At 52.8% G+C, this 11,243-nt stretch overlaps 1 protein-coding gene across 1 annotated transcript; it reads left to right on the top strand.

Annotated features, from left to right (window-relative positions):
- Nucleotides 1–6,881: 6,881 nt before the first annotated feature.
- On the top strand, nucleotides 6,882–11,237 carry TOR1B (torsin family 1 member B). Its single transcript, XM_049630045.1, has 5 exons — nucleotides 6,882–7,228; nucleotides 7,841–8,106; nucleotides 9,499–9,674; nucleotides 10,252–10,379; nucleotides 10,691–11,237. The coding sequence occupies exons 1-5, from the start codon at nucleotides 6,913–6,915 to the stop codon at nucleotides 10,930–10,932; spliced, it is 1,128 nt and encodes a 375-aa protein (XP_049486002.1). The 5' UTR covers nucleotides 6,882–6,912; the 3' UTR covers nucleotides 10,933–11,237.
- Nucleotides 11,238–11,243: the final 6 nt, after the last annotated feature.

The raw sequence follows: 11,243 nt of genomic DNA on the forward strand, positions 1-11,243 counted from the left end.
AGAATTCTTGAGTGAACACCTGAGCCTTGAAATAAGCGATTGCCAAGGACACACAGCCTGCAGTGGTGTGGCTGAGTTTCCAAGCCAGGCCAGTCATCCCCCAAGCCCAGCCCCGGGTCATCCACCTGTGATTGACTGGGGGACTGGAGGTGGCACTCAGGGAACAATGGCGAGGGGTTGGAGTGCAATATATAAGCACAAGGCAGAGAAAGCTTCTTCAGAAAGTTTTCAACAGCAGCAGTGGTGACACCTTGGGGTGTTTTTCAGTAACGTTGTGTTTATAAAGAATTGTCCGTGGGGCAGTTGGTCAGTCCCAGGTGACACTGGTAGAACTTGGAGGAAAAAAGTTTCAAGGGATTATAAATGGGAAATGGGAAAATATTTGCCCCTGCCATGGCCCTGAGGACACTAAACTATAATCGCTGGGATGTGCGGCCCACTCCCCCAACCGGATGGGAGCCCTGCTGGGGGGCACCAAGTCTTTCTTGCTCGCTGTGAATCCCAAGGAGGAACGCGGGCAGTGGCCAACACACAGGAAGACTTTGACCCCTAGAAGATGGATGGGTGCATTTCCAACACGAGTAGAACAGGCAATAACGGTCCAGGGGTTCAAGGAGACACCTTTCCAGAAGTCTTGGTTCCCACGCCAACGCCCCCTCCCTTCCTCCCAGGTTCCCATGATGCACTGCACGTCTGTCTCGCTGCACCCACCCTACACCCTGGCTGCGCGTTCAGTCATCCTGCCCGAGCCCTCTGCTAAGTAAGGTGCCCCCGACATCATCTCAAGTGACCCGCAGGGCGACCCTATAAGGCAGAGACTATTGTTACAAACATTCTACAAATGAGGAACCCCGGGGCCCGGAGAGGTTGTGTGACCCGCCCAGGGTCATACACACACGGTCATAGCAGAGGCAGAATTTGAATCCAGGCACTTTGTCTCCTGCTTGGTGAAGGAGGGAGAGCGACAGGTCAGCGGGTGGGAGCTTGGCGGTGGGGGGAAGGGAGGCCTTGAAAGGGCCCGAGTGTCCGTCCTGGTTCCACCACTTTCTGTTCCTGAAGTGAGCTCCTCGGGCACGTTAGTTAAACCTCTCAACTTCTCCGCCTGTAAAATGGAGATTTCCACTGCTGTTTCACAGCGTTGCTTTAGAATTAAATTGGATAATGACTTAATGCACCCAGAGCCTGGCATTTATGAGCATGCAACAAATAAAATAATACATAATGTCATTTCTAAAACATGCAACATTCTATAAAAAGCATACTAGGGGCGCCTGGGTGGCTCAGTCGGTTGAGCGTCCGACTTCGGCTCGTGTCACGGTCTCGCGGTCCGTGAGTTCGAGCCCCGAGTCGGGCTCTGGGCTGATGGCTCAGAGCCCGGAGCCTGCTTCCGATTCTGTGTCTCCCTCTCTCTCTGCCCCTCCCCCGTTCATGCTCTGTCTCTCTCTGTCTCAAAAATAAATAAAAAACGTTAAAAAAAAATTTAAAAAAACAAAGCATACTAATCTACAGGGATAGAAGGCAAACCCGTGGCTGGTAGGGGAGGGGGGAATGTGGGGGGGTGGAGATGAGAGGGAAGGATGACAAAATGACAAGAGGGATCTTTTGGGATGATGTTCCCTGTCTTGATCATGGCGATGGTTTCGTGGGCGTGTGCATGTGTTAAAACGTATCAAATTGTACACTTTGAATATGTGCCCTTGGTTGTATGTCAACTCGAGCTCAACAGAGCTGTTTAAAAGCATATGTAATATTATATAGCTGTAAGATTTCATAGAAACAAACTGGGTATCATCGTATGCAGAATAACAAACGAGAGGAGAACATCAAACACTGGAAACCCCAGGAGTGCACCTCTGTATAATATAGACACTAAAAAAACTTGGATGAGAACAGGGCTCAGTGCAAATAATTGGCATAAAAATTTTTTTTCTAGTGTCTATTTTTATTGTTGAGAGAGAGAGAGAGAGAGAGAGAGAGAGAGAGAGAGAGAAAGACAGAACATGAGCGGGGCAGGGGCACAGAGAGAGAGGGACACACAGAATCCGAAGCAGACTCCAGGCTCTGAGCTGTTAGCACAGAGCCCGACCCCGGGCTCGAACCGGGAACTGTGAGATCATGACCTGAATCGAGACCTGAACTGAAGTTGGACACTTAACCAACTGAGCCACCAGGTGCCCCAACAATTGGCTTTCTTTTTAATGTTTATTTATTTTTGGGAGAGAGAGAGAGAGAGAGAGAGAGAGAGAGAGAGTGACAGAGTGCGAGGGAGGGAGGTTCAGAGAGAGAGAGGGAGACACGGAATCCAAAGCAGGCTCCAGGCTCTGAGCCGTCAGCACAGAGCCCGACATGGGGCTCGAACCCACAAACCGTGAGATCATGACCTGAGCTGAAGTCCGGCGCTTGGCTGACTGAGCCACCCAGGCATCCTGGCATTTTAAGTAATCTAAGATTTTTAAAATTTTTTTGTTGTCGTTAATTTTGTGACCTTCTGAAGGTTGCAGAAGGTAGTAAGTGATAGAGTCAAAATTTGAACTGATATCAGTCTTCAGACCAGTAGCTCACTAGCACCCTCTAGTGCTTTCCTCCCCAGGTCTTCCCAGCCTTCCAGTTTCCTAGTCAATCAGGTCTCTCCTTAAGGTCAAACCCAAGGCTTCCTGGGAAACAGGTGTGGTTGGGGGTGGGGAGTGGGGTGCTGTCTCTGGTCCTGAAAATCTCAACCAGCCGCGACACCAGAGGGCTGAGCCCTGTCTGCACCAGAATCACCCTTCCAAGACTTTTCTCGTTGCTCTTTGCATTTATGACAGGCTCGAGGAGTCAAGCTGGTGGCTTTGAGTGTTTTTGATCAACAATGTAAACATTGTAAGCAATGCTCCAACAGAGCGATGATAGAAAGAGTAAAGAAAATGGTACAGTATGAGGGCCAGGGGATTGGGTGGAGGGTGAGGAAGGCACCAGGCTTCCAGTGACAGTGACACAAGACAGCAGCCCCCACAGCCTTGGACAATTTATGAAAACCCAACATACAGCCTTAAGATAGAATGTGGATCTAAATACCCAGAAGCACTCCCCTTTGTAAGATTTGTAACAGAAATGAATATGAAAGGAATAGTATCACAGCCAGTATCACAGCAATTAATAAAAAAGAAACATAGGCCTCCACTACCTTCCCTCTGATCTGACTTAAACAGTCCTGCTTTTCTATAGAAACAAAGTTGCTAGCTATGTCTTGCGGAATTCAGAGTACTGGGAGTTCCCATTCTAAGGCAATGTATCCTAAGATACTCTAAATGATAGTACATTTTTGCCAATTTGAAATATATAAATTGTTTTATTAAATTTTTTTTTAACATTCTTCGGGCGCCTGGGTGGTTCAGTCTGTTAGGCGTACGACTTCAGCTCGGGTCATGATCTCGCCGTCCATAAGTTCGAGCCTAGAGTGGGGCTCTGTGCTGATAGCTCAGAGCCTGGAGCCTGCTTCCGATTCTGTGTCTCCCTCTCTCTGCCCCTCCCCCGCTCATGCTCTCTCTCTCTCTCTCTCTCTCTCTGTCTCTCTCAAAAATAAATAAACATTAAAAAAAATTTAACTTTCTTAAAAGAGCAGGAATGGAGTGCAAAGCAATGTCAGGATCATTACACAGTTGGGGGACAACTGTTGGGGCTCAGCTATGTCCACTCCTGGGTTCCAATGTGTCTTGATCCCCCAGAGAGTTCTTTGGGAGGCGGCTTTGAGGCCCCTCCATGGATTCCAGTGGCCAACTGCACCATAAGGGGCCAAAAGACAAACGAGGAAATACTCACTTTTTAGGGGAACAAAATGTCGGATATATATAGAATAGTACCAATGGGGGGCCACTTTGGCACAGCATCCCTGCCCATGGTTAGTTGATCCAAGGTCGAGATACCTGACCCAGGTTGGGCCACTCAGATTCTCTCTTCCCGAGGACAGTGGCAGAGCATCGAGGCCCCAGAGCTCCCGCCACTGTGTCCTACACGCCCCACCCCTGGGATCCTCCCTCCTCTTCACGGATTTAAAATAGATAATTTATCCATTCACACACACTGCATTCAGTCTTTTGAGCCTTTCTGCCCAACAAGTGCCATTTCCACACTTTCACAAACCCGCTTCAGTTTAGAAGAATTAAAGCTTGTGTGATTATGGATTTTACAGTATCACTGAGGGTCAGACGCAGCACAGACGGACCTGCTTTTTGTAAACAAAAGAAACCTTTTAGTTTAGATTTACAGAAAGCCTGCAAAGCTAGTACAGAGCGTTTCCATAGAGCCCTCACCCAGTTTTCCCTGTTATTAGCAACTTAATGTTAAGGGTCCCACCCTCGTGGCCCAGCCACCTCCCCAAAGACCCCTCCTCCTAATACCATCACATTCAGAATATACATTTAGGGGGGATGAGAACATTCAATCCATAGCAGCATCCCTGGACCCCAGATCAGAGCCCACCTTCTCGGACAGTGTCGCAACCTTGAACATTAAACATATTTGTTGAGTTCCTACTGTGTATGCGGCACAGTCCCAAGAGCTGCGAGAAACAGAACACAAGAGTTAAGTTCCCTCCGGAAGCTCGCGGGCCAGTGGGAAAGTTGGACAACAGACAGGGACACAAACAGGGTGACAGGGAGAGTAGGTGACTGGGGGTGGGAGTGGAGTTACTTTAGATTATGGCAGGTGGACTTCAAGCTGAGGCCTGAAAGTTCTCAGCCAGGAGAGACTCTGAAGCAAGATTCCAGGCAGAGAGAACAGGACAGTGGGGAGGCAGAAGGGGCTGTGGGTTTGGGAATAAAAGAGTATGGGGGAGGTGAAGGTCTGAGAGGAAGGCAGAGGCACATCACAGAGGGCTTCGAGGTCAGAATAAAAAGGATAGATTTTTTTTTTTTTTTTTCTTAAGGATTTTTGGAAGCCATTGACAGGCTGAATCGGGAGTGAGATAATCCGGTTTGTTGGGAGAACACCACCTGTCTCTCGTGGGGAGTGTGAATCAGGGGGCACAAGTGCAGGGGCAGGGGACTGCCCAGAGGGCTACTGTGGTCATGCATGACGGAGGCTCGGACGGTGGGGGGGGGGGGGGGGGGGGCCGAAAAGACGGCGGCGACCGAAGAGCTTTTGGACAGGTTTTAGAGGCAGGGTCGGCAACCTCCTGATGGATTGGAAGTGGAGACTGGGGGGAAAAAAGAATCCAAGGCAGCCACTAGCTTTGGGTCTAAGCAACTGGGGGAAGGTGGGTCCGCTTCCTGAGACGGGGGCCGTGGGGGAGGGACATGTTGGAGAAAACAATCAAGGCTTCTGTTTGACTGTAGGGATGGGGAGATGCCCGGTGCATAGCCAAGTGGAGGTGTCCAGTGTGCAGCCAGATGCAGGGTCTTGGGGGAGAAAGTCAAGGCCTCCCACCCAGGGAGAGAGGATGGAGACAGAAGGGGTCTGGAACAGAGCCCCAGGGCAGTTCAGGATTGTAGAGTGGGGAGACAGGGAAGGTGTGGCAAGCAAGGGGCTGACGGTGGAGAGGGAGGAGGCCATCCGGCCAGGGAACCAAGCCCCAGATCCACGCAGAAGTCCTTTCTTAGCAGCTGCCAATCCAGAGGGAGGCACCAACTAGGCCTAGTAAAAGGCAGAGTCCACCTGAAGGATGAAGACTCAATGCCTATGGAGCAGGATAGGGTTTCGGGTAGGGGTCTTCACATGCCTTTTGCTCACCTATCTCCTCTGTGCATTTTTAGGCGGACATTGACACTTTTCATCGTAAGTTTAAATGGCTGCAAAAGACCCGATCTCCTGTCTATTGTACCAACATTTTAAGACAATATTGCTCCTTCGTTCTTCCAGCGTGCTCAGTGGGATCTTGCCCCGTCGCAATTTTGCTCGTCGTTCAGGTCAAAACGGAGCTAGGGAGGAAAGCCTTCCCCAGCCTGCAGATTGGGTGAGGTGCCCCCCTCTGTGCATCCCACCTCACGGCACTGACCTCAAGGTATGTAAAGCATCTGTTGCCCCTCCGTCTCCCCCACCTAGACCGAGAGCTCTGTGAGGACAGGGGCTCCGTCAGCCCGGATACCTGCTGTACCCCCAGCATATGGCACCGAATCTGACACGGCATCAGTGTTCATTAAATATTTGTTGATAGGTTGGCTGATGGGTAAACTCAACCAATTTCAGCCAAGTCTGGGCCAAGGTTACCTGGACCAACCTCCTCACTGAACCCAACAACCACAGTGATCTCTGTTCTGACCATGCTGCTCCTTGTGTAAAACCTTCCGTGGCTCCCTATGCGCCCCCCCCCCCCCCCCCCAGACTAGAAGCCAGCCTCCTTACAGCCCTGGAGGTCTTCCCATGCCAGTCTCCACCTGGCTCTGCCCCCTCATTGTCACCAGCTTCCACCGTGTGAAACACTTCTCCAAACTGCAGTTTCTGTTTCTCTGGGTGAAGGTTCCACTCCTCACTTGTTGCGGGGCTAACTCCTTTCGTTCTCCGTTTAGACAGAAGCTTTCCCTGCTCCACGGCCCTTGTGTTTCTCCCACCGCCCAGTACGGGCTCTTGCCCAATAGCCTGGACACCGGAGAGGGCCAGAGCCAACTCCCTCTCCTTCACTGTTGTCTTCCCAGCAGCCAGCAAAGGGCCTGCCTTGTCGCATGCTGAACGACCGGACGGGTTTCTGGTTTGATTGTGCGCCTCGGTCTTGGTGCCTCCCGGCCCGGGCCTGGACCCCCGGGGCGCAGAGCAGCTGTTTCAGGAAGGCAGGTCGACATGGGAGACGCTCATGACAGCTCCAGGGGAAGGGATGACAAAGCCAAGGGTGGGGGCTGGAAACGAGAAGAAGCAGGCGAGGGGGTCGCGAGAGGCCAGCCCCGGGACGCCTCTCGCGCCACGCACAAAGATGGCGACACAGATTCCCCAGTCCCCGCCAATATGGCCGTCCCGAGGGAGAGGCGGGCCTGCGGGGCGGAAGTGACGCAGCCGGAAGTCCGGCCGCGGCTTCGCGGCCTGGGAGCGCGGTGCAGAGGTTGGCGGACTGTGAGCGGGGCGATGCCGCGGGCGGCGGGGCTCGGCCGTGCAGCGGCGCTGGGGCCGCTGCTGGCGGCTCACGTGGTGGCGGCGATCGAGCCCATCAGCGTGGGCATCGCCCTCGGGGCCGCGTCCGCCCTCACCGGCTACCTGTCCTACACGGACCTGTACTGCCGCTTCGCCGAGTGCTGCCGCGAGGAGCAGCGGCTCAACGCGTCCGGTAGGGCGGGTCCGCCCGCGAGGGGCGCGGCGCTCACCCTGAGCTGGGGCGGGAGGGAGGACGGACGGGGCCTCGGTCCGGACTCCCGCCCTGCAAGCCGTGCCTGCTGAGACAGTCTGCAGACCGTGGGGGCTCTGCCTAAATTCCTTCTTAAATGCCTCGGATTCCCTGGGAGTACAGAAAGAAGCTGGAAGCAGCGTGCTCAGCCCTTTGCCCCATTAAGTAGTTTTCAGATGTGCAGCGTGTGCAGCGGCTGCCCAGAAAGCCCACGTTTGGCCCCGGGTTTTCTTACACTTCAGCAGGGGTAGCTGGGGAATAGCACGCAGCGCAGTCCAGAGAGGGCTAATCCTTGGACGAACGAACACGTTCAGCTTCCTTATCAGACGCTGGAGTGTTAAGCAGGACATCCATCTAGCGCATTTCCTTGGAAGTGGCATCGTGTGGCTCTGCAACCCGAGGCTGTGCTCCGGGCCAGCCCTGGGGTTTGGCAGACACCCTGCCGGACCGCTTGCTAATAGGTGCCTCTCGCTTTGGCCAGCTGGGGAAAGCGCTGCTTTTCTGGTGCCTGTTTAATGTATATTTTTCTCTCTGTTCTCCGGCTGGCTCCTGCAGCCCTCAAGCTGGAATTAGAGGAGAAGCTGTTTGGGCAGCATCTGGCCACAGAGGTGATTCTCAAGGCGCTGACTGGCTTCAAGAACAATAAAAACCCCAAGAAACCGCTGACTCTGTCCTTACACGGCTGGGCTGGCACGGGCAAGAATTTTGTCAGCCAAATTGTGGCTGAAAATCTTCACTCAAAAGGCCTGAAGAGTAACTTTGTCCACCTGTTTGTCTCGACTCTGCACTTCCCTCACGAGCAGCACATAAAACTGTACCAGGCAAGAGAATCCCGTTACCCTGTCCACCGGCCACTCTGGTCGGGGCGACCTTCACTAACTCTGGCCTCTGCTGCCTCTCTTGGCTTTGGAGTAGCCCGGGGTCCCGCTGAGTTAAGGCACACTCGCCCACGGTAACCCTTTGCTGTTGGCCGAGCTCTCCCACCACTTCTTTTCCTCGTTTGGTTCCAAAATAATACAGTGGGACAGGTGACGTTTATTTACATTAAAAGGTGGAGCCAAGAGAGGCCAGGGGACCTGCTCCTTACAGTCTTTCTGGCCTTGTGGCAAATCACACACTTGAACCCAGCTCTCCAAACTCCCACTAGCCACGTTCTGCAGTGACCCAGCGTGTTCGGCATTCCCGTCCCAGCCCTTGGTGGAGCGGAGCAGGTCTCAGACGATGTGTTTGGACACAGCTTCATTTAAGTCTCCCCCTGTGATGCAGCATGTGCATTGAGCACTCTGTGTTTAGCGCTGTAGACTGGAGGGTTCCCTGCCCCAGCTTCTGTTCCCTTTGTGCCTCCCATCCAAATCCTTGGTGTTGCTTTTCTTTCTTCACACGAAAGCTTCGAAGAACTGAATCCTAAGAGATAACTTTTTCTTTTGAGATACTCTTCCTGCATTTAATTTATAAGTTGTCTGGTAGGGTTCTCATTTAAATCAATGTCGTCCTTGTAAAGGTTAATCGTCTTACTGTTAGGTGGGGGCCTACAGAAGAAACAGAAACTGATCGGGACAAGGAATTGAAAGTGGGTGTTCGTGAGACAGGGAAGCTTGCCAAAAAGAAAGAATAAGAAGGGATTTTCGTTTTCCAAATCCTTGGATAAAGAGTTGTATCTCTAGGAATCCAGTGATGGGGTGAGGGTGCCTCTGGAGCCTTTCGTGTCTGGGGGTTGAGGGCTTGTTGCTTGGGTATCTTTGTTTCAGGAACACGTGCTTTCTGGGGAGCGCCACTGCCTTCGTTCGCCGCGTCGGTACGAGGCATTGGTTTGGGGCACTGTGCCAACCTCAGTGCAGTTTCTTGTTCCCCAGTATGTCTGGTGAAATTAACTTGAGGTTTCAGTTCACAGTGAGTGGAAATGATGGGTTAACAGCGAACTGATGACTCTTCATGCCTTTGGCCCCTCTTGTACCTTTAGAAAGTCCTCTCCGGCACGTCATTTGAGTTAGGAAAAAAAAAACGGCTTGACACCCTAGCACCTATCTGCCAGTTTCGACTTTTTATAGACAAAGTTGTGGAAAAGCTGTCGGTTGGGAGGCAGTTTCCAAGAGCTCTTTGTCGAATCCCAGAGAGCTCTGATTTTTCATCGTTCGGAGCCTGAGGAACAGGGTCGCACGTGTGCCTCTCCAGGCACATCCTCTGAGCTTCTGTTTCTTTTATGGCTGGTCCAGGACCAGTTACAGGGATGGATCCGGGGTAACGTGAGTGCGTGTGCCAGCTCCGTGTTCATATTTGACGAGATGGACAAATTGCACCCCGGGGTCATCGACGCGATCAAGCCGTTTCTAGACTACTACGAGCAGGTTGATGGCGTGTCTTACCGGAAGGCCATTTTCATGTTTCTCAGGTGAGCGGGAGGGGATTTCTCGGGGGCCCCGCAAGCCGTTCTTTCTCCTAGTGCTAGAAGGAGGCCCCGGCAACCATCAGGATTCTGTTGCCGAGGGACAGAGGTGCCTGGCAAAAGTGAATTGGTGACTTCTGTTACTTTGGGGTTGCTACTGTCAGCATGGCAGCTGCGGGTGGGAGAAAAATGAATGAAATTATTGCTGATAACAGGCAATTTCATTACCTGCACGTGTCTCTGAGGGTAAAAAGTCAGCCCGGGGGGGGGGGGGGGGCGCGCCTGGGTGGCTCAGTCGGTTGAGCATCCGAGTTCGGCTCAGGTCATGGTCACAGGGTTTGTGGGCCCGCGCCCCGCATCGGGCTCTGTGCTGACAGCTCGGAGCCTGGAGCCCGCTTCGGATTCTGGGTCTCCCTCACTCTCTCTGCCCCTCCCTCGCTTGTTCTCCGTCTCTCTCTGTCTCAAGTAAAAAACTTAAAAAAAAAAAAAAAAAAAAAAAAAGTTTAAGCCTCAGAGCATACATGTTGCTTGATTTAGACCCAGAATCTTAACGTGTGATTTTACTCTGCTTTGGCACGTGCAGCAATGCCGGTGGGGACCTCATAACTAAGACCGCCCTTGACTTCTGGCGGGCAGGAAGAAAGAGGGAGGACATCCAGCTGAAGGACCTGGAACCCGTGCTGTCCGTCGGAGTCTTCAACAATAAACACAGTGAGTCCCCCAGGCTCCCCGTGACCCTGCCAGCACAGCCTCCTCTTTCTTCAAGCCTTCCACGAAGCCACCGAATCCGTGAAGTAGGGACTTTTCCTTGGGGCCTCCTGTAATAGAAGCCAGTTAGCAGGGGGTGGCCGACCGGTGCCTCTGTCAGGCTTGTCCCACCTTGATGAAGAGAATCTTGACAGGTAAAGACACGAAGGACGTACCGCGGGTCGGGATAACCACATGGGCCCCGTAAGAGCAGTGAGCTGGGCCAGGCGACAGTGACGGAGACGGGGGGGACCCAGCTGTGTCTTGCTTTGCAGGTGGCCTGTGGCGCAGCGGGCTGATAGACAGAAACCTCATCGACTACTTTATCCCCTTCCTCCCCCTGGAGTACAGACACGTGAAGATGTGTGTCCGAGCCGAGATGAGGGCCCGCGGGTCCGCCGTAGATGAGGACATTGTCACCAGGGTGGCAGAGGAAATGACGTTTTTCCCCAAAGGCGAGAAAATCTACTCAGACAAGGGCTGTAAGACTGTGCAGTCACGGTTGGATTTTCACTGACCTCTCATCCACGAGGGGGAAGAGGCCCCCCCGGGAGCTCAGCAAGCGAGGGCCTTGCCCTTCCGGAAGCACTTTGAAGACTCCTTTGGGGTTTGCACATTTGCACCTGTGGATTTTAGGGATCTAGAAGTTTCTAAGAGCTGAGTTTTGAAAAGACGCCGATCTGGCGAGCGCGCCTGTCAATTTGGACCAGACGGCAATCCATCTGTCAACTGCGGTGGAAGGTGAACTTTTAAAATCCCTCCCCTCACTTACTGACCTTGACGGAAGTGCCTTGCAAACAGCTGTGTGCGTGAGACCTCCCGAGCCCC

The sequence above is a fragment of the Panthera uncia genome, chromosome D4, assembly GCF_023721935.1.
Source record: "Panthera uncia isolate 11264 chromosome D4, Puncia_PCG_1.0, whole genome shotgun sequence".
NCBI classification, from domain to species: domain Eukaryota; kingdom Metazoa; phylum Chordata; class Mammalia; order Carnivora; family Felidae; genus Panthera; species Panthera uncia.

Excerpts from the sequence above, each read along its gene's own strand:
- TOR1B (XM_049630045.1), top strand. The coding sequence starts at position 6,913 with ATGGCCGTCCCGAGGGAGAGGCGGGCCTGCGGGGCGGAAGTGACGCAG. Across the intron at positions 8,107-9,498 it reads AGCACATAAAACTGTACCAG|GACCAGTTACAGGGATGGAT; the intron begins GCAAGAGAATCC and ends TGGCTGGTCCAG. Across the intron at positions 10,380-10,690 it reads AGTCTTCAACAATAAACACA|GTGGCCTGTGGCGCAGCGGG; the intron begins GTGAGTCCCCCA and ends CTTGCTTTGCAG.